At 39.5% G+C, this 22,332-nt stretch overlaps 1 protein-coding gene across 7 annotated transcripts in view; it reads right to left on the reverse strand.

Annotated features, from left to right (window-relative positions):
* FTCDNL1 (formiminotransferase cyclodeaminase N-terminal like) overlaps positions 1-22,332 on the reverse strand; it is a 129,482-nt gene that overhangs the window by 79,408 nt on the left and 27,742 nt on the right. For 2 of the 7 annotated variants that reach the window (XM_059927328.1, XM_059927329.1), the window contains exons 5-6: positions 21,808-21,993; positions 10,798-11,820 (exon numbers count right to left, since the gene is read on the reverse strand). The exons of 1 other annotated variant lie outside the window; for it this stretch is intronic. In XM_059927328.1, the coding sequence (XP_059783311.1) occupies positions 11,384-11,820; positions 21,808-21,993 (623 nt within the window). In that variant the 3' untranslated portion in view covers positions 10,798-11,383. Of the gene's footprint in view, positions 1-6,674; positions 6,991-10,797; positions 11,821-21,800; positions 21,994-22,332 lie in introns of those variants that run through there. 4 more of the 7 variants (XM_059927332.1, XM_059927331.1, XM_059927333.1 and 1 more) reach the window with 4 other exon arrangements.

Here is a 22,332-nt window from a genome sequence, read left to right on the forward strand (position 1 = left end):
CCCTCTGATCTGTCTATAGCACACTGTCATTCATCCTCTTTTTACTTGTTTGAGTTCTGTCTCTCTTAATTTCAAGCTTTTAGGAAAAAGCACCGTGTCTATATGATTTTCTACCACCAATAACTTTTAGGTGCTTAGTAAATGCTGAGAGGTGATTTTTGCTTTGTGGAAAACATGCAGCCCTCTGAATTGTAGCTTATTAAAGACAATCTTTACATTCTAGAAATGGTACACTACATGTTGGGTGATATCTTCTATGTCTTCCAGAGATTTATGCTATAAAAAAGACACAATAGAACATATGAAGTGACTGTGATTTTTAACATTTTAAACAGGATTAAAAATAATTTTTTACTTTTTGGTTACTGTCATTTAAAATTTGGTGTAAGTTCATCACGGTGACAATAAAAACAATGAATATACCAAATAATTCAGAAAAAGCATAATTGTACCTGAATTATTTAGAATGGCTGCTCCAAATTGCTACTTTCCTATGTATCATATTAAATAATGACTAAAAAAATATCAGTAGTAAACAAAATATTCTCATTCAGTGGACTCATCCCTAACAGAAGCATCTTTCCCCAGCAAATAATATCATCATCGGAGTAAAAATATGTGAACTGTATTTATAAAACTCACAAATTGTATACTACCTAAAACTGACTTCATTGGATTACAATTAAGAGACTATTGACCTTCTGGATGTTGAGTGCACTTGGTTTTAACTTTAAACAATCAGCTCTAGGTCAGTCACTTCTTCAAGTCGATGCCTAGATTTTAACGGGTAATTGAAGATTTCAGATCACATACTCATAAGCTGATTAATTGTGATTGACACAGTCCCTGCTGCTAAAGTCTGGATCAATGGCAAATTTACTCATATTACAAAATTTGTTCATGTAGCAATTTTCTTTCTTTAAGTGCTATTCTTTAAAAAAACAAAAGAAAACCAATCTGTTTACCCCAAAATGCCCCTTCTGGCTCAGAAAACAAGCAGTAAATATTTAATAGCCTTTTAAATGTCTAATCCTTTAAAAAGTAAACTGTATTAAACTGTAGGACTCAATGCTTTAAGCCACCTGGATCAACTCTACACTGGTGAGATCTAAATGTGAGCAGTAATACTCTCTCCTTTGCAGCTTCTCATGAAACTGACACTAAATATTCCAGAAAAAAAGTAAAATATAAACAAATCCTACATTTTATTTTATTAAATATTAGAATCACAACCACAATTATAGCAATAGAGCATTATTGATAGGTAGTATGTTTGCTCATAAGCTATAGTAATCATTTTTAATGAGAAATATGATATTGAATAGCTATAAAAGATATACTTTCAATTTCATTTTCAATCTACGTTCATTAGCAACAGTGGAGGCTAAATCTTATTTAAGTAGAAATGAATTTCAATATGCAGGATGAATGAATCAATTTATACTGCAGTTGAAATTCCACAAGATAAACATCTATTTAGTCTAAGTAAGTAAAAAGCTACATCTTCCACTGTCTGGGTAGGAATACCTGAAATTTCATGCTTTTGAGGGCTTTACTTCTTTTTTTATTTACAAAAAAGTCACAAACTCAAAATGCTATTTTAAAATCAAAGAAATCTGTTCTGAATCTCATTTTACTATTTAATAGAGCAGCTGAAAAATGACTTAAAGATGTGGCCATATGGTGTGAAAATCCAGAATCAAGGAAAGAATGAGATACTGCAAACACGTAAAAAGCAGTAAGAGGAGGCAACTCTGAGCTCAGTTGAGAATGAAACGCTGATGATGGAGACTGTCTTTTATTGATGACATTTGAGGACACTGACTCACTGGTGTTTTCCAAAACATGAATTCTGCATTTCAAGTGTTTGAGAGATTTAGCTAAGTCTCCTTCCCTCAGCCTGTGGTTGTTTGCACAGAAAGACTCCATAGAATAAATTACTGAACCTTCCAGCACAGCTCAATTAACTGAATGAAGCAGGGAGAGAAAAGCTCCAATCTGGTAACCACAGAACAGAACCTGGCATCATTTTTGTTTAAAGAGTGTACAAGTGGATCACAGGGCATTTAAGAGACGGTCTGAATCTAAGAGTGGGAGACAGTACAATACGGAGAGGTGGGAGGCACTCAGACTAACACTTTGCCCTCTGCTGATCTTTCCATGGGAAGTCAGAGTCAGGTGTTTGCATTCTGGAGTCACTTTATTGCCTGTCTTCATGAAGAATTTTGGTGTCTCCACCCTGTTTCCCCAGCTTCACACATAAGCTGAGCCAAACTTTCTGTTCCCCGGAAGTTCCAAACGGTTCCTTCCCTTAAATGCAACGCCTCAATGTAACTCAACTTCATGCAACAAAACCTCAGGTCTGATGATGAATGATTAAGCCATCTATGCCTAAAGAGTTGACTAGTTCTGACCCACCTCCAGTGTTCTGAATTCAGTTATTTGTCCATTAATTCATTCAACAAAGTTTTTCTCACGCCAGGCACTGGTATTACCAATGTGAATAAAACAGTCTCAAAGAGCTCACAGTCTAGGGAGGAGAACACGCTTGCAAACAAAATTTAGAACAGATGAGTTAAATATGCCAGCCAAGGTACACACAGTTTCCAGAGGGGACTTCTGAATTGGGGAAATGCTACAGGTTCTGCTGAGTTATGGTTTACCCAAATCCACAGAGCAATTTTAGATTTAATTTCTTAGGAACATGTGGATGTTTTGAAGGCATCTGAGACATTTCCCTTGCCGCCCTGAGAGTAAAGTGTGGTCCTTCCTACCCAGCCCTTCCCCTTAATTCCAGCATGTGGGCAGGTGGCAGAGGAAGATCCGAAGAGGACTACTCTGAGGTTGACTTGCAGGCCAAGAACTTAGACTCTGCTCCTTGGCTCTCCCAAACCACTTGGTGACAAGACAACAATAAAGGAGGAATAATGTTAACGATCGCAGGGTTTGCTTACACATTAAAAACTGACTACTGCCCTCAACCATACATGACCCCACAGTCAAATAAGTCAGTAGCTGTGGAAGTGCAAAAACCACAACTTAAAGGCTGAAAGACCCACATTGTACCAGTGGTGTTTCCTTAAAAACAGACAATATCCTGGTCAGTAGAAAGTGCTGAAAACACAAAGAATGACTGAAAGATAGGAGGGGTGGGCACGTGAGAAAGCAAAGAGATGTTTGCGAGAGCTGAGAGGAAATCCTGACACACCAACCTGACCCCCTCCCCACAAAATCGCTAGGTCTCCTTTCAGCCCAAGGCTCCCTACTGCCTGGGGAATCTGGCCTCATTCCAACAGCAGTGCCCTCATGTGCTGAACTGAAAATAAAACAAAGGATGCCATTCATCATATTTTTCAACAACTGGTTTCTTTTCTTAGTTTGGAAGAAAAACTTGGCAATCATAAAGCTCAGTTTTTTATTTTTATATATTTTTTTCTTAGTGACAAAATAAACTGAAAAAGAAAAAAAAATGCCCAATGGTAAGAAAAGAAAAATATACAAGACCCTTCAGAGCTCAGTTGGCCACACACTGCCATTCGGCTGACACCAAAGCGTGGAATACAACACTCTTAAGTTCTCCCAACCCAAAGGGCCAGCTGCCTTCTGCTTCTGTAAGATGTGGCTACTTAGGGAAATTCACATAGGCTCCCAGTGTTAACTATGCTGCATATTTACTTTAATCAAAGTGACATTTCCCAGATGGTGTCATCAGAAAACCTCATCTGAAATGAGGAGTATAAGAGAACTCAGTTGTATATTCTGGGGAAAATTGGATACAGGTGTTCCCCCATTTTAAGATGCCTCAGTTTACGAAAATATAAAAACAATGAAACAGATACATTTATGACATGTGACCAGCACCCCCGCCCCCTTAGAAATGGGTGTCTGGTACCTAGAATGGGTATCAGGCAGCCACATGAAGGTGAGAATGAGTAAATGATAACACCTCTCCATTACCAACTGCACCATCCCAACACTCTCTGGTGTTAACTCTGAGCCTAATGTTTTGTGGTTCCCAGGACCCCCTCCACCACCTCCACCTGGGGTGGGGAGAGGAGGAAAGGCGAGAAAAAGTGTTTGAAGCAAGAAGCTGCTCAAAGGTACCTCTGAAAATTAGTAGACCTAAAGGATCTAATTCACTGACTATACATGCTGAGCCCCTATGCCGTAAACAAAACAGACGGCTTCCTCCATGGAAGGTGAAGCATAATGATGACATTTACTTTAGTAATTCAATTATTGTGATGTGGGCTTTGAAAGAAAGGACAGGCATTACGAAGTCTATAACCTAACCTAGTGGTCTCAGAAGATGTTTCCGAGGAAATGACTCATTGCTCCAGAAATTAGAGAGCAATGGGTAAAAAGCACAAACTTTAGAAAGGACAGACTAAATGGAAACCTGGTCCTGCAACTTAGCAGCTGTACGACCTTAAGGAAGTTACTTAACCTCTCTGAGCCTCAGTTTTTTGTTTTTCCTCCACAACTTATGCATTTCTGGTGCTGGGTACCAGAAGACATATTCATCTGTGACAACCTTTTGGTCCTGCTTTGTGTGTCACAACACTGGGTAAGCCATCGCAGTGGGAGAGAGGAGTATTCCTGGAAGCCATTCCCCCACTGGGAGAGTTGGCAGTAACTTTACGCATGGAAGTGACTATGAACCACATAAATATATCGCACTAAATCCTAATTATCCCCAACTCAACCTCCCTTTAACTGGGTCCAAAAATGCCCATGGCCACTCCCAGAACCAGCTACATAATTTGTGGGGCTCAGTGCAAATGGAAAATTATTCAGAATTTCAGTGACAGCAGAGCACTGGACAAGCACAGGACCCCGTGCTACTGCACAGGCTGTAAGTCCACGAGGCCGACCCTGGCCACTCCAATACCACCTGTCATGAGGAGAAGTTTAATAAAGTATAATTGGGAATATACAGCAGTTTCAACAAATTGTGGCTAAAATATCTTATGTTTGCAAGTTTTACAAAATCATACAACACTATGAGCTTATTACCAGGGCCTGTCCCAGGCTTCACAGGGACTTCACACAAGTGAGGGCACTTGTAGCTTAAGTTTCATTAGCATTGTGGTAAATCTGCCCCACTAAAATACAGTAGGTGCTCAATAAATATTAGTGGATGAAGCCTTATCCTCAGAGACTTTACAGTCTAGCCAGCAAGCCAAACAAGAGATCAATTAAAGCCCTGCCACAACTCAACAAATCAAGCCCAAAAAACATAACTGCATGAAATGTGGGGATGTGAATTCAGAGTAGAACAAATAACCCAAGTGACTCTCGGCGGTCTGCCAGCCAGGAGTTCTGGGGTATTGACTGCACAATCCAGATGTGCCCTGGTGCTAGCTGCAGTTTTGGCACCATCTGGTGGCAATATTCTTCCCTGACTTAAACAGTGACGGGGACCATTCTGGGTCCTACAGACATCGTGGCTCTTTCAGGACTGTGAGAGTGATTCCAGGAATCTCCCAATTAATTGTAGCAAGTTTTGTGGCTCAATCCGCAGAAATTCATCTGGGAGAAATCTGGGGATGCGGCGATTCGTCCTCCACTTCCTCACTTGTTGAGGCACGGCTGTGCTTAGCAGCCCTGAATCAGTCCTGCAGAGGAGACACTGACAGTCCAGGGGAGGAAGCTATGAAACTAGACGCTGATGGATCTTCCAGGTACAGGAAGGAATAAATGGGCAAGAATTCAGTATACGATAATTGTGTAAAAGACAGATCTCAAAGAGATTTTAAATGAGAAAAGAGTACAGAAGTACAGTCTGGAAGAAGTTTCAGGATTCTGAGGTGGGCCATCCTATGGAACTGCCATGGAAGGGGATGTTCAACCAACTGGATGTACAATTTCTCACTAGATCACAAGAAACTAGAGGCAAATGCTGACCAGGTCTAGGAGGAGAGGCCTGAAGTCCTGAGGATGTGGGTCCAAGGGCATTGTTTAGGGTTAGAGCAGTATAAATCTACAGAATATGGGATATGGTGGGAGGAAGCTCCTGACTGACCCAGTGGGCTAAAAAGAACTTGGGGAATTTTATTTCTTTACAGTCATCTACTCCAAAGGGTTGTTGTGAAAATCACATAATAGTACTTGACACTTAGTTGGAATTCAATGAAAGGTAGCCACGATTAATGATGCTAAAAGGGTTCACTGAAGACTTCCTTCTGTATCTCGCTCTTTCATCTTGCTTTTATCCTTGTGAAATAGTGGAGTGGATATCATGAAGGAAGGTGAACTACTAAACACAATTGTAGGGTAGACAGAATAATACTTATCAATTACCAAAAATTCTTTATACTTACTAGAAACAATATAATTTTATAACGCTTGGTCATTGCTAGACTACATCAATCATAATGATTACTTTTCCCAAAGCAGTTGGTCTTCATGAAGATAGAGGTACCTAAGAAGTTAGGAAACAGTAACTGGTTGCAGATGGGGTTTCCTAAAAAAAAGTTAATAGGATGGTACATAAAAGGCTTGGGAAAGATGTTTGGCTAGGAGTCTACCGCCAGCTAAAAAGCATCATCTACCTGGCAGGTGAAGATGGCATGAAAGGAAAGACATACAACTATTAAAAGATTGAAAAGACTTTAATTTTCTTTTCTTTTTTTTTTTAAATGAATTAATTTATTTGTTTATCTTTGGCTGCGTTGGATCTCTGTCGCTGCGTGCAGGCTTTTTCTAGTTGCAGCAAGCGGGGGTTACTCTTCGTTGCTGTGTGCAGGCTTCTCATTGTGGTGGCTTCTCTGTTGCAGAGCACCAGCTCTAGGCGCGCAGGCTTCGGTAGTTGTGGCACGCAGGCTCAGTAGTTGTGGTTCACGGGCTCTAGAGTGCAGGCTCAGAAGTTGTGGCGCACGGGTTTAGTTGCTCCGTGGCATGTTGGATCTCCCCGGACCAGGGCTCGAACCCATGTCCCCTTCGTTGGCAGGCAGATTCTTAACCGCTGAGCCACGAGGGAAGTCCTGACTTTTAATTTTTAAAATTATATTAGTCTACATTTTTAATGGTGGACTAAGCTACTACATGAAAGACATTCACTGGAAAACTCCATCCAATGATTTACCATGATATTTCCAATCCTTACCCCAATTCAACACTCAGACTCCCTATTAGATGAAAGAATAGCAAGACTGTCAAAGGGAACACAGAACGTGACGATAAGAAAACAATGAAATTCAGAGAATACAATGCGAACGAGAAGAAAAGGCAAGTAATCATCAACAATCATCCTAATGAATAATGAATATTTTCTGCCTTTTTCTCCTTTCCTTCCATTTGGTCTGTTGATAGGTTTATTTCTGACAGGATCTAGTCAGGAAGACAGAAACCACACCAAGTATTTCAAAAGAAATCACGTTGAAAATTTGGTCAACAGTTGTTGGAGAACCAAAAGAGCTAGGAGAGAACGTGGTGCCCAGAGATAAAAAAAACTGCAGGAAGCACTACGCCCCAAGGCTGGAGGAACAAAGGGAGGGGGCAGGGTTCTCAGAGTCTAGAAGCCTAGAGAGGCCTCGCAGAGCCGGGGCTCAGCCACTGCCGGCGCTTCTGAGCGGACATCGAGGCCAGTTCTCAAAGTGACAGGAGAAAAAAGCTGGAGCCTGGAACCAAGAGCCACTGTCAGGTCAAGAGCCACTGCTGTGGTGGGGCTGCCCGAAACGGGAAGCAACTTGAAACAGCAAAAGCCCCTCTCCTCCTTCAGCCCTGCAGCCGCCCTGTCCAGCTCCCCTGAGAGGCGGAGCCTAACGGCACAGTCCTGGTGGCATAAAGCAGCAGAGGTGAGGGTTGGCGTGGGGCTGAGAGACAAAAGCTGGACCATGCGCGCACTACACATTTAGAAAGAGAAATTCATCCCATGTTTAGGTCTCTGTCGCTCATCGTAACTCACGACAAACTAATTAGCCGCAAAATACTGCAAAATGGGCAAAAGAAGTGACAGAGTAATCCAACGTCAGGCTGAGTTCAACCAGAGCCACGCTTCACCAGCACCTTTCCTTGTACCTTAGAGGAGCGCTCTAAGGGATTGCTGTTAGCGGCCTAACTGTTCTTACCTATGAAAAATGGGCTCCTTCGAAGCCATGTGCGGGCCTGCTTAAAACAATAAGCTTTTCGAACCCCCAAGCGCGACATACTCCGGGAGCATGGTCTGGATGCTTATCAAACAAGTTCCTGGGCCATTCTCTGAAGTTTCTGGGCAAGTACAAACAAAAGAGTCAAATAAAATGCCTTTTAAAAGCAAGGCAGTGGAGCACGTACCCTGTCAGTGAGATCCTCATATCCCCACAGAGTAAACAGTAACATGAGAATATTTATACTAAACAAAACTGTATATCAAGCCTGCTTTGGCTCAGCCAGAGGGAATGATAAATTCCTTGCAGATCTCTCATAGAGTGGTCTTTTGTGGTCCATGGACGCCACTTCCAAGACGGTACAAACCAATTACAGAGCAAGGCTTTTCATTATGTTGAGGAATGAAAATATCACCCCCCATTTTGTCTTATTTTACAGTTATATTTTACTTAGCCCGTCCCTCCCCCTTATGTTAAAGACATTTTAACTTGTGGAGTCAAGCCCAGGTTCAGGTTGGAAACAAATGACAGCCCCCGCCGCACCAACAACAAAAGCCCTTATCACCTCACAGCCTAGCTTTTTGCTTTCCTTGTCCCTCTTCTAAGAAACTAAAACTTGAAGTTTAAAGTGGGGTAGAGTAAAAAACACTAAAGAGTTAACAAAATGTAAACTCTATTTGTCCACATCGATTTTGTCCCATTTACAATTGGCACAAGTCATGGGCAAAGTCATCTGGCAGGAGATGGGGGTTAAACAAGCTATGAAGCCACATTCCATACAATGTCCACTTTGAGGTCCGATGGAAAAAATACTGCAGAAACATTTGCACAAAGTGTTGGTCTGTTTCTAAGAGAGTAATATGAGAAAAGGTTAATATGAATCAGGGTATTTGTTAGTTTGTTTGGTCAGATTTTTCTCAACCCAATTTGGTAATCCTTATTGTTATAGATCCATCCCGGCTACTTCTGCCAGCTCATACATAGAGAGAGCTGATGATGCCACATCCGTCCAAAGGATAAACCTTCAGCAACTTACAGCTGTTTCAGATTTTCTAAAGAACCATGGTGGAGCAAGGGAGAAGGGGAAGAGAGAAAGACAATAGAAAAAACAGCGAAATTAGAATATGAACAAGTGGTAAGATGTGAGGTTGCGCTGGTTTTGAAAATTGTTTATAACAAAAATAGTAAATTATTGTCTTAAATAGACAGCTGGATCAAATGCCAAATTTAATCAACTCCATTTTAAACCATTAACTAGGCCTCACATGTAGTGCCCAAGTCCATCATAATAGATTAAAAAGGAAAAAACAGATCTTATATGTTTGTACACTTTAATGGATATTAGAAATTTGACAAAATTTTATTTAGATAGTGTGGGCTTAGTGAAATTGTCTTATTCAGATGTTTGTTTTTTGTGTTTTTTAAAATTTTTATGAAATTAATATATAATTTTTAGTAATTAATTGTGGTAAAATATACATAAAATTTACCATTTTAACCATTTTTAAGTGTGTAGTTCAGTGGCATTAAGTATTCATATTATTGTACAACCATCACCACTATCCACCTCCAGAATTATTTTTTCACCTTCAAAAACTGAAACTCTGTACACCCATTAAATAGATGTTTGGTTGTGTATAGGCCTTGCTCAAAACTGGCAGTCTAGAATGCAGTGATACGAATCTGGAGAGGTTAATCCAGGTAAGTGGCAAATGAATCAACTCCTACTACAACCCCAAATGACTCAGTGACAACCTGTGCTTGTACCCTCTCTCATGTGTTTAATATTGATGACCAAAACTGAAGCAAAGCTCTAGAAGAGATCTGGAAAGAGTGTTAATATATTTCATTTTTACATTACAGCTTACAAAGTACTTCCATTTATCCCCTAGAACACAATCTGAGTGGGAACTCTTTTCCCTATTTTATAGGCAATGAAACTATGCCTACGGGGAAGGTAAGAGCAAGGACCAGAACCCAAGCCAGAATCCACTGTCCAGCGCTTGTCCTACTAGGCCACATGGCCTCTGCCAAAGCAAGAGAAAAACGAGGCATGACTGCTTCTCAGCTCTCCCAGACTCACTGGGTCTACCTGGAGAGCATCTGCTCTCTTCATCACAGCAACTAAACTTCCTTACACCTGAAAACCACACCTGGTTCCATCATTTCTCCATCTTTGTTGTATTTATATTAACAGCAAAAAGAAAACACCCAAAAAAAAGCATAATTCTGAAACACAATTAATGCAATCACAGTCAAGAGTCAAATGTAAGTCAAAAAAATATATTAGGATAGATTACTGGATCCTATAAAAAGACTGAGTTCAACCTCTTTTTTATTTTTATTACTTAAAATAAATTCACATTATGTGCTCTTATTAAACAAGACCATAATCTTTCTTGCTAAACAAAATCTATGGAAAAATTCATTTCTTTGTGCTTTACGAACGGAAAGCACCTTGTACCAAAGAATTATAAGCGCTAAGGATTTACATAAAATTGCCAGAACCAGCAAGTGGTGGCTTCTTTTAGTTCACAAAGAGGCAACCTATTTTGATTTCTTTCAAATAAAATTCTTCCACCAAAACCCTTCTTTTTGCTCAAGAGCAATAAATCCCCTAAACCTTCAGACTTCCCATTTAAATTCCAAAAAGGATAAATACAACCCCTTGAAGTCACGCCCAACACCATCATTCCACTTTCCCACATAAACATAAAAAAATTAGACAAATCTGGCTTTTTGGAGTTATCTCCAGAACGAACAGTGGGTCATCCCAAACAAGGCAGAAAAGAACAATCATGCTTCGAAAGAGTAATTTTATTTTATAATTCTCCCCATTTTTTAGTTACTTAGTACTTGATTTTTAAAAGTGCACATTAAAAAAATGATTACTTAAAAAATGAGAGTTGAATACAGGACTCTGGAATAGAGAGGTCAGGAAAACCAAATAAATTGAGTCCGTTTTTTAGTTTATTTCATGATAATTAAAGACGATTTGGCAACGATGGCCATTTTACCCAGCTGATTCAGGAGGGCTTCTAGTACATGCAAGTGCATGAACTTGATACAGAAGAGGATTTCACGAAGTTTTAATGACGACTAGAAATATCATAAGGCGATTATGGACAATCTATAAACATCTGTTGTTGTCACTGGACAGAGAATGCTTCCAGTTTTCCAATTCACAGCTGGAACCAAGCTCTTGGATCTTCCACTCGTCTTCACTGGCCAAAAGAAAACTCTGTAATGGCTGATACTTTTTCCTTACAATTTCAATGAAGCCTTAGATTGGATCACATGAAAATGCCTCTGCGTATCTTCCAGAACTCCCCGATACCTTCCTTAATAGCATATTCAGCACAGTTCTTGCACTCTTGGGGTGTAAATCCAATTAATGCTCTCCCTGTAGTACCAATTCCCCGATCACTTGCCAATTTTTTAACTTGAGCTTCTATGTAATGAGGAGATACATAATAAAAATGGTCCCCAAGGACACTGTAAGCCATGTATTGAGAGCCTTCTGAGGTTTCTGTAACTTCTTGATCTTCAAAACTCTCTACATTGCAAGCTATCTCAATTTTCCCTTCGTGAGGAAAAGCCATCGTTTGGACGCCCTTCAATCCATTCACATTTGAGCCCCGAATGGCGCTAGCGATCTCTTTTCCCAGAGCCAAGTCTTGAGAATCTATGGTAACATTGCAGTTCATCACATATGGGCTAGCGCCGATGCCTAAATCATTAGAAAAGCATGTTAATCAAGCAAAGCGAAAGCCTCATTTTGAAGATTCTATTTTTTACCCAATTTTAATCCAAGGAGTTTCCTTTACTTGGTTTTATTTTAAAATAATACACAAATATTCCTCATTATCAACTCCAGAATTGTCTAAAGGTCATACATATTTTTAATAACAAGAGTTATTTGAGCTATAAGCAGATACTTTTATCTACTCTAAATGTATCTGGATGTTTTTTCTAGAATGGTTAAGAAAAGCCCAGACTTTCTAAAGTATCAACAGATATTTCAAAAGGAACATTTGAAAATTAAATATCAACAGCAGCAAAATGTCTTGGCCTTCCATTCATTTCCAAGGCCATCTCCACAGGGGCTGGAATTCAGTGCCAGGACTACGGGTCTGGGAGACAGGAATAAATCACACTCTGTACCCATCCCTTCCACCCCAAACACAGACCTGTCATCACTGAGCTAGGTTAAGATCGGATTCAAATGAACCTCAGCAACAGTCTTGGCTAGGAAAGGAGGTCACTAAAAAGTGACAGTCTTGGAACTGGGAAGGACAAAGGGACTCTTGTGTCTCATGACCATGTGGGTTTGGCAGGGCAGGGTTTGGGGTGCTATGTATACCTTCTTGGTATAATCAGTTGGAGGCATCTCTTTCTTCCATCCCCAGTTTCCCAAGGGACTGGGACTGCCATTGCTACTCCAGAGCCCAGTTACTCTAGAGCCCAGGGGCAACTGTCCTGCTTTTCCCTGCCTTGGGGATGATGCAGCTCATGTTACATAAATAGCCCTGCTCTAATTATAGTCTACATTATAAGATGGACAACTTGGTTAAATTAGCATTGGTATAAAAAGCTTAGGTTTGCAGTTTCTTCATTTTGGGGGAACTTTACATTTCTAAAAGCAAAGTGACTAGGGATTGATGAGGGATAAAAGGCTGACCTCACCTTCAGCATAAGACAATTCTTTAGCTACTATTCCAACATTATTTTACTGCCAATGCTTTTTCTTGCTACTTTCAAACTTATTGCTCATGGTGTCAGTATCCAGTGAGAGATCCTGCTGAATTCACTTTCCCCTAGACAGTCGTGGTTCGGGGGCTTTGCTGCCTAGTCTGGGTACTCTCATACTAATAGACGCTTTACAGAAAATCAGCACACGGAAACCACATTTCATCTTTTTCCCACACATGTACATAATGAAACATTTCAACTCCCGAGGCTGGGCCTCTTCCTACTGGGAATTCTGCAGGAATGAATCAGATTACAGTATTTCTCCATAATACTTATTTCATAAAAATTAAATTTCCTAACAGTCAATACATATCTCTCTCAACCTCATACACCAATCACTTACTCTAAATATCTTTGAGAATTATATCAGTTTTAACATTTCACAGAGTACAATTGGAAATTTTTCTTGTCAATGCTAATGTCATTCATTAATGGAAAGCATCCAAGCATGGTTTCTCTCTCCTCTACCCCTCAACAGGTAATGTTACAAACAGTCCCATTTTCTCATATCTGATATACATACCCTATTCTGACTCAAGAAGTGGCCTCATCTTTATCATTATTCAAACAAATAGCTAGATCACACTCAGATTTTGCTGAAAAGTATGTATTCATATATTGGGTTATACTAAGTATTGATACTATTCAAAATACTTATTGGGCCTATTGTGCTCTGCTATACCAGAACTTTGATATGCCCAGTCAACATTCAGATATTCATATGTAAGTTATCACCTTGGGGGAGCTAGTCACTTCCAAGGAAAGTTCGTTCACATGGACCCAGGGCTCTTCCTCCCCACAGTATGGTGGCGTGGACCATTCCCTCCCTAAAGACATGGGACTTTTTCTGAATCCCCCATCCAGCAGATTCCAAGGTGCCTGTTACCACCATGTGCCTAATAACTGTACCTTTTGTCACAGAATTTCTAAAATTGATCATTCTTGCTAATAAATGAACTCATTACCTAAGATAAGTTATTAGATGTAGAATAAGCTTAGATGTTAAGTCCAGAGCACAAGAGTGCCATAAAGAATTCACTTGTCCCAACACTGATTTACTTAATTAAAATAAAACTCTACTTAAAAAATTCCTTCAAAAGCATACTTTAAAGTTAATTATTTCTTAGAAAAATAAAATTGAACATTAGATGTAACTTTTATATTCTCTTCTAAATAAAATAAGAGTAATCACAAACAACACAGAATAATCATTTCTTTTGTATATGCTCTTGTTATGTGTGTTTGAAATTCTTTTTTAAAATTAATTAATTAATTTATTTATTTATTTATTTTTGGCTGCATTGGGTCTCTGTTGCTGTGCATGGGCTTTCTCTAGTTGCAGCGAGCGGGGGCTACCGTTTGTTGCGGTGCACAGGCTTCTCATCGCGGTGGCTTCTCTGGTTGCGGAGCATGGGCTCTAGGTGTGCGGGCTTCAGTAGTTGTGGCACACGGGCTCAGTAGTTGTGGCTCGCAGGCTGTAGAGCACAGGCTCAGTAGTTGCGGCGCACGGGCTTAGTTGCCCCGCGGCATGTGGGATCTTCCCAGACCAGGGATTGAACCCGTGTCCCCTGCATTGGCAGGCGGATTCTTAACCACTGCGCCACCAGGGAAGTCCCTTAAATACTTCTATTAAACTTTAATTATACAATAATTGATTTTGTTTTATCATTATATCTTATTCAAGCAGTGAATAAACAGAGATAGTCAATGAAGCTGAGAAGTTTCTGGCCTAATCAGGTAGTAGTATCCTCCCTGAGAGGTTGTGAGGTCATGACCCATTTCTTAGAAAGAAAAAAAGAAAGAAAAGAAAGGAAGAAAGAAAGGGAGAAAGAAAAGAAAAGAAGAGAAACTGCTTTCTGCCCAAATGCACGCATTTCTAACTCCTCCATTTAATCCTTCCCAAGTCTAACACCAATATGGTGATCCAATTCTAATGAATCAAATTCTGCATTTAAATCCAGCAGTTCCACTGACCTTACATGAAATGCTGAATTTGATTTTTTTATGCTAGTTTAAACTTAGTAAAGATTTTTTAAATAAGGGAGGTAATTAATCCCAGAAAATCGTATTTCTAGTTAAATGTCATATAATTAAAGTAATTCCATTTTTTGCTCTAAAATTAGAAACCTGATGTGAAAGTTTGTTTCTCAGTTTGTGGTCTCGCCCCGCTCCTGCCTCCCGCAGATTGGCACTCGGCTGCTCTGGTGGCAGCATGAATCTCCTCACTGCAAAGCTGAAATTCCAATTTTATTCCAACGCAACTGTCACAACGCCCTGAAGCAAGCTAAAAACAAGGAAAAAAATCTTTGGTATGATTTCACTTTCCATGTGTTCTTTAATGAAAAATTTATCATTCTAAATATTGGTGTTTACTCCTAGTTAAATACTTTTTTTATCAAAAAGAAAAAGAAACTGAGATTCAGTTGCTATTATTTCACAGGGAAATATAACAGGCCTGATGTTTTCCTGACAATTCTGTTATTTTCTTGTGTGGAAACACTGTATTTATCATATACTGTACGGCTGGTGATTCAGATATTGTAGAGACCTTATGGTGAACTGATATAGATGTAAACTCTTTATGCCAGATTGTTTAAGCATAAAAAAAACAAATGCACTTAATTAACATCTGATGTGTAGCTTTTGCAAACACAAATGCAATATTTGTGTTTGAGCACTAGCAGTAATGACTGTGAACTATGCTATTAATGTCTGGTTTAAAGATGCTTGCGGTAGGACCATGTCTGGAATAACACAAATAAAAAACTGCATTCAGACAAAACAATAGTGAAGAGCCCATTAGAAAAATGAAAAAGCAGCACTCAAAAGAAACACATGTATTTCTTTTTCCCTTTAGATCAAAATTATTCTCAAAAATAGTTCCAGGTGCCATCATCTTCAATCAATTAATGGTGAAAAGATTCTATATATTTTCCTCCACAGAAAGGATTTCATTTTAGGGAGTCAGAAGTTGCTAAGGGATGTATTTAGAAGTTCTATTTATCATATTAAGTTCCCCTCTGGTGGCTTAGTTTTAAAAGATGCATGAGGAGAGAGCCGAGGTGGTGCTTTGGGATATTTGGCATTTTTATATCTGAAGAGAGAACTGCAAATTTGTGGATTACATTACAGTTTGAATAAATAAAGAGGTTCTCATGAACTAATGTGCGACTCCCTCATTAAATATGTTTTTACTGAAAACCTGCTGAGTTCCAGGAACCATGCAGGTTACTGGGTGTAAAAACATGAAGGTTAAAATAAGATAAAACCTAGCCTAAATGTGGTCCTTGCTTCAGACTAACAAACAGATTAAGACAACAGACTTGGAACTCAGGTTCAAAAATATAAACAGCTGTTATTACACCAAAAGCAATTAGTCATCATTACGAATTGGTATTTTAAATTTTTTAGAACATGTACTAAAGAGAAACCACAGCTGAAACAGGACATTTGATGACTAAAGCCATAAAACTCAAACATAATTGCTAAGTCCAATACTCCCATGGCGGGAAGAATGCAGGACTCTTATGCATGTGGCCAAATCCACAGAAAAGAAAGCTGAGTGACACTGTGTGGCATAGGGCCGGCAATGGCTCCCCGTGGGTCTGAATTCAAGTTCTACCTCTTCAGGGACACTGCCTCTGCTCAGCTGCCTTTCAGCAAAATGGCTATGACGTTTTCCCACTCTGCAAGGAATTGTGAGCCTCAATTTCTCAACTCCGAATCTTTCAGAGTAACAGTACTTCAGAGAGGAAATCACAGAGGTAGATACATGTTAATATCATAATGGAATGAAGCCAGTCCAGTTGAAAGGAACCTCTGGTGACCTGCCTGCTCCCAGGTTTTCTATAGGAGAACAGTGTCTTTCACCAGCTCATGCAGAGACAAAAGCAAAGTCCTTCATGCTTCTATTACAGGTTACACACTTAATTACACATTGAAACTTTCATCTTCCATCACTTCAACTAGATTTACAAGCAAATGTAGAAAATTATGAAAATAGGTTCCTCAAAACAGGACTCATTCTAAAACTAGAAATTATTTTTCAAAGACTAGGTAAAATTTTGGGTGTGAAGTAAATGGCATTACTCAATGTCAAGAAAAGTGCCTGATGCTGCAACTTCTCATTTACTGAGACAGAAGTAAGCAGGGACAGCGCTCACTAACCCACTGAAATAACTAAACAGAAGTCCTTGATTCCAAGATGTGCCAATTACCTCCACTATGATTCCTAAGGCATCATATGAAACTATAGTTCAAAGAATTGTCCCTCTATTTTTAAACAATGATGCATATATGCAGGCCAGTCATATATCAGCCAGCGGTGTTTAAATTATCCTATAAATGTTTAGGGTTTTAAAATATATATGTATAAAGTATTTATTTATAGATCTAAAAGTATCAACTATTACTGCTTTGTCCTTATTTATGTTCCTCACGAGCTGGCCAACTACAAACTTTTAAAAGGAATTTGGTTTAAAAGATTTTGTGTGTTTGGCACTGACTATGGGTGTTAATCATTTCTGAGCTCACTTTTTTCTCTTCTGTTTATAATATTCTCAGGGAACTTCAAAACAGAAACCTGTTCCCTTATAGATTCTGCTTCCTCTCAGGTACTGTGTAGATTACTTTGTCACTGGAAAGTTAACTGTAAGTGTTCAGTTGATAGCACCAATCATTTCTATTTAATTTTTTTAGGAAAAGAAATAAATATAGCAATGTGTTGAAGCTTTTCTGTTTTGATGGGAGGAGTGGAAAACTATGTTGAGAAACACTGATGTAAATAAAAAATGTTAGAAAAATATATAAAGCCATTAAATTTAAAAATAAGGAGGGAAATCGCCATAGTTAGGAACTAAATTCACTGAAAAATTAGATGAATAACATTTCTACCCTAATGACAGAGGTGCTAGAAATTCTCCTTCAGTAGATATTACTTTTAAAAATGAAAACATTTTACTCCTTCTTACTAAGTGTTTCTTAAGAGATAATTCGTGCAAGTAAGGTAACCTAAGATTTCGGTTGATTATGTGTCTTAAACTCGAATTATAATCTTGTTCATGAAATATTAGAAACTGTTTATCCATATCCTTTATTCACTGTTCCTCTCTGAAACATTTTACTTTTCTATTAGAATCTGCTTTGAGCCTATTAAGTGAGGTGTCTCTCAATGAATAACCGTCTACCTAGCCTTGGCAACTTATAATTTTCATGTTTTTTGCACAAACTGAGGATTCGGCCACTTAGCAGGAGATATTAGCAAAAAAGACATACGGAGGAGAAAGTTGTGCTACTTTTCCCTTCTTATCTTAAATCTTTCATCAGCAATCTGAATGAATGCATTGAAACCCAGCTTTTATAAACTGACCATTGATAAACCTCAATAATTACCCTTTATGAAAGATGATGGAAAGTAATCACAAGATCAAATCAATTTAGAGAAATAATGAAAATAAGTTGAAAGCTTTAAGAATTTAAAAACACTTTTCTTACAAATATATAACATAAATAAAATAAATAGATGCATACATATATTTTACAATATTGAGATCATACTGTTTATACTACTTTATACCCTCTGGCCTTGACACTGGCTGTTCTCTCTGCCTGAGACTCCTGTCCACATCTCCACGTGGCTAACTGCTTCTCTCCCAGTCTTTGCTCCAACACTGCCTTCACTATGAGGCCTACTTTGGTTTATCCCATTTAAAAACTGTAGTTCACTCCCATCCCAGACACATGATTCCCACTGTCCTGTTCAGTTTTTTTTTTTGGCTGTAGCATTTATTTTCTAACATACTATATAATTCTTTATTTATTAAGCTTGTTATTTACTGTCTCTCTCTTCACCCCTTCCCCACTGGAATGTAAACTCTTTTTTTTTTGGCTGCTTTGAGTCTTCGTTGTTGCTCGCAGGTTTTCTCTAGTTGCGGCGAGTGGGGGCTACTCTTCGTTGTGGTCCGCGGGCTTCTCATTGCAGTGGCTTCTCTTGTTGCGGAGCACGGGCTCTAGGTGCGTGGGCTTCAGTGGTTGTGGCTCGTGGGCTCTAGAGCACAAGCTCAGTAGTTGTGGCTTGCGGGCTCTAGAGCACAGGCTCAGTAGTTGTGGCGCATGGGCTTAGTTGCTCCGCGGCATGTGGAATCTTCCCGGACCAGGGCTTGAACCTGTGTCCCCTGCACTGGCAGGCAGATTCTTAACCACGGGCGCCACCAGGGAAGTCCCTGGAATGTAAATTCTTTGAGGGCAAATAAATTCTATTTTTCCCACTGACGGTAGTGCCTAGCACATACTAGGTACTTAATAAATATTTGTTGCATTAATTAATAAACTGCAAATTCTCTCTACATGGTATTGTATTTTTCAAGTCTCTAAAAATTCTTCCAAACCTTCACACTTAATTGCTTGCATAATAGTCTTTCACCTAGGTATAGCCTATTTAATAATCACTCTCAAATACTGAACATTTACATTGTTTCCCGTATTTACTATTATAAATAGTTCTTTGATAAACACACTCGTGCATAAGTACATGTACCTTTTATTATTTCCTCAGGAATAAATCTATTTCTTTAAGATAAATCTATCACTAGAACTAGAATTTCTGCAAAGCAGTTACATATATTCTTGGAGCTCTTTATACACATCACCAACTCACTTCCAAAAAGTTTATACTAGTCGATGCTACCGTTAGTAGCATGAGCGCCTCTAACTACATCTTTACCAGTATCAAATATTACCTTTAAAATACCATCTTTAAACATTTTTGTGCCCATCTTGGCATTTTAAAGTAAACTTAGGATTTTCAGATGTTGATGAAATTCTCCATGTAAATCTCCACATGGAGCAAAAATAGAGAAGAAATTAGAAATCCCAATGGCTTGTCCATTCCAATCAAACAATGTAAAATGGGTGAGATTATCCCAACCCCAGACGATCATTAGGTGAGATGCAGGAGCAGTGTTCACTTTGGTTTAGACAATTACAAACCAAGTTTGTTCTTAGAAGATTGAATATGATTAGTGATAACATGAACATTTAGTCTTTAACTCAGATATGCTTTTTAGAGTTCTCTAAAGTTCTCCCCAAATACTGACCCATTCAGTCTCATAGCAATGCAGAAATGAGAATGAAGCTTTTCCAGGGACTGCCTAATCCAACACTAAAGCCAGTTCTGTTCTCTAGCACTAGGATCCCTGCTTCTAATTCCTGTCCACTGACTGTAATCCCAGTCACCGGGCACTGCGCTGACTAGGTTTGTGAAATAATCCTTTCAGTCTTTAGTGAGGCCCAAATTAGAAACCAGGAAATAGCTTTCTGAAAATTTAGTCACAAACTTACACTTCTACATTTGTGAGACAAATCGTGGGAAAATATGTGAGGTTCAAATTGGCAGGGAGCAATCAGCTTCCTCCTTTTTCCGTAAGTAAAGACTAACACACACTTTTTTATAAATCTTTTCTCTAAATGGAAGGAAAAAATGGCCCCTTAGTACTGTGTTCGGCACTTAATAGACATTATTTCAACTTCACAGTCTCATGAGGGAGATATAATTATTATGTCCATTTTACAGATATGGGAACTGAGGCTTAATGAGTTAAGGAACATTCTGAAGTCACACGGCCAATGAACAGCAAGGCCAGGACTCGAGCATAGCCTCAAAGCCTGCACTGTTTTCATTGTACTGCTCTGCTTGATTATAGATATCATTGGTTTGAGAGCAGAATTCTGCACTAGGGATTAGTAACCAAAAGCCTATGTGTAACTGCACCATGGGGAAATGTGTTTCTTATGGTGGCCCACCTCTTGCTCCTTGGGGACCTAGTATCTTAGTAACGGCTAAAATATTAACTGACTATGAAAATGCTACCTAGCATGGTTTAATTTGTGATCCCTACAGAAGATACTTGAGGGTGAAAGAATTAAGACTCAAATAAATGGCACTAGGATGGTGAAGTGCAGTGAATGGGGATAGCGTTTTGGATGGGGTGCTACTGCCTTTTCTGAAGGTAAGCTCTAAGCAAGGAGTGGGACTGGAGTAGCAGAGAGAGGTAAGACTTGGTGAGATCCAGGGGAAGGAAGAATACTATTCCCTATGTTTGTTCTCTCTGGCCTAGAGCCTGCTGTGTAGAAAAGCTTGTCTCCAGGGTGCCTCTAGAACTGACTTCCAGCTGTAAGCATCAGCTTGGACACACTGGATGTTCAAGTGCTGAAAGACTTTCCTACCAGCTAAAAGTAAGCTCTGCCCGAGTCCTGAGCCACCAAGTGTCCCCAGGATACACCCTCATGCCCAGCACAGCAGAGGGCCTCCAGGACCTGTCCTGGTGTCAACCATTCTCATCATCAGTGGCCACGCTGCAGGGTTTGTTATTTATCTTGAACATCACTCTTGGGGGCTCTCATGGAATATATGATGAGGGCTTCCAGCCTCTCTGGTCAGCTCATGAAGGCATGGGTAAGAAAGAGCCATGAGGAGACCTTCAACCAAGTCAAGAAGGAGACCCAGCTGAAACCCTCCTGCATTATGTGGGAGGGACCAAATGAAGGTGACCTCAGGATTCTCAAGTTTAAAAACAAAAGCAGAGGGGCTTCCCTGGTGGCGCAGTGGTTAAGAATCCGCCTTCCAATGCAGGGGACATGGGTTCAAGCCCTGGTCCGGGAAGATCCCACATGCCGCGGAGCAACTAAGCCCATGCGCCACAGCTACTGAGCCTGCGCTCTAGAGCCCACAAGCCACAACTACTGAGCCCACAAGCCACAACTACTGAAGCCTGCGTGCCTAGAGCCCGTGCTCCGCAACAAGAGAAGCCACCGCAATGAGAAGCCCGTGCACCGCAACAAACGGCAGTTGCTCACTGCAACTAGAGAAAGCCTGTGTGTAGCAACAAAGACCCAACACAGCCAAAAATAAATAAATAAATTTTTAAAAAAAACAACAACAAAGGCAGAACAAAACCATACTGTGAACCTGTTAAACCACATCTTCGGGCAGGTGCAACTCCCAGGTCAGGTTTAAGAGCACTGAAATCCCTCCTTGTGAACCAGCCCAGTTGTTTCCTTCTCTGGACAAGAGTGCGCTTCTCAGGCAGGTCAGCCTCACCAAAGAGAAACACACTGCAGCCAGGAACACCCTGGACCAGATTCTCAGCAAGGCCTATGGACAGTGGGAAATTTTAACAAAATTAAATTAAAATCAGGCCTAATGAAAGAAACTAAAGCACATAATTTTCTTATTGTGGTAAAATATATTTAACACAAAATTAACCATTTTAACTATTTCTAAGTGTACAGTTCAGTAGCATTAAGTGTGTTCCCATCACTGTTATAACCATCACCACTAAAGCATATAATTCACACAAATTTTAAAAATCAAAGTTTGAGCATAATTAATTTTCCCTTGAAGTTAGTCTCATAATAAAAAGTCTGTCTATGTACAAGGAGGCTAGAATTTCTAAGCCATTAGGAAGCTAATTCCATAAGGAAAATTCATCAC

Source organism: Balaenoptera ricei, chromosome 7 (genome assembly GCF_028023285.1).
Source record: "Balaenoptera ricei isolate mBalRic1 chromosome 7, mBalRic1.hap2, whole genome shotgun sequence".
Classification (NCBI taxonomy): Eukaryota; Metazoa; Chordata; class Mammalia; order Artiodactyla; family Balaenopteridae; genus Balaenoptera; species Balaenoptera ricei.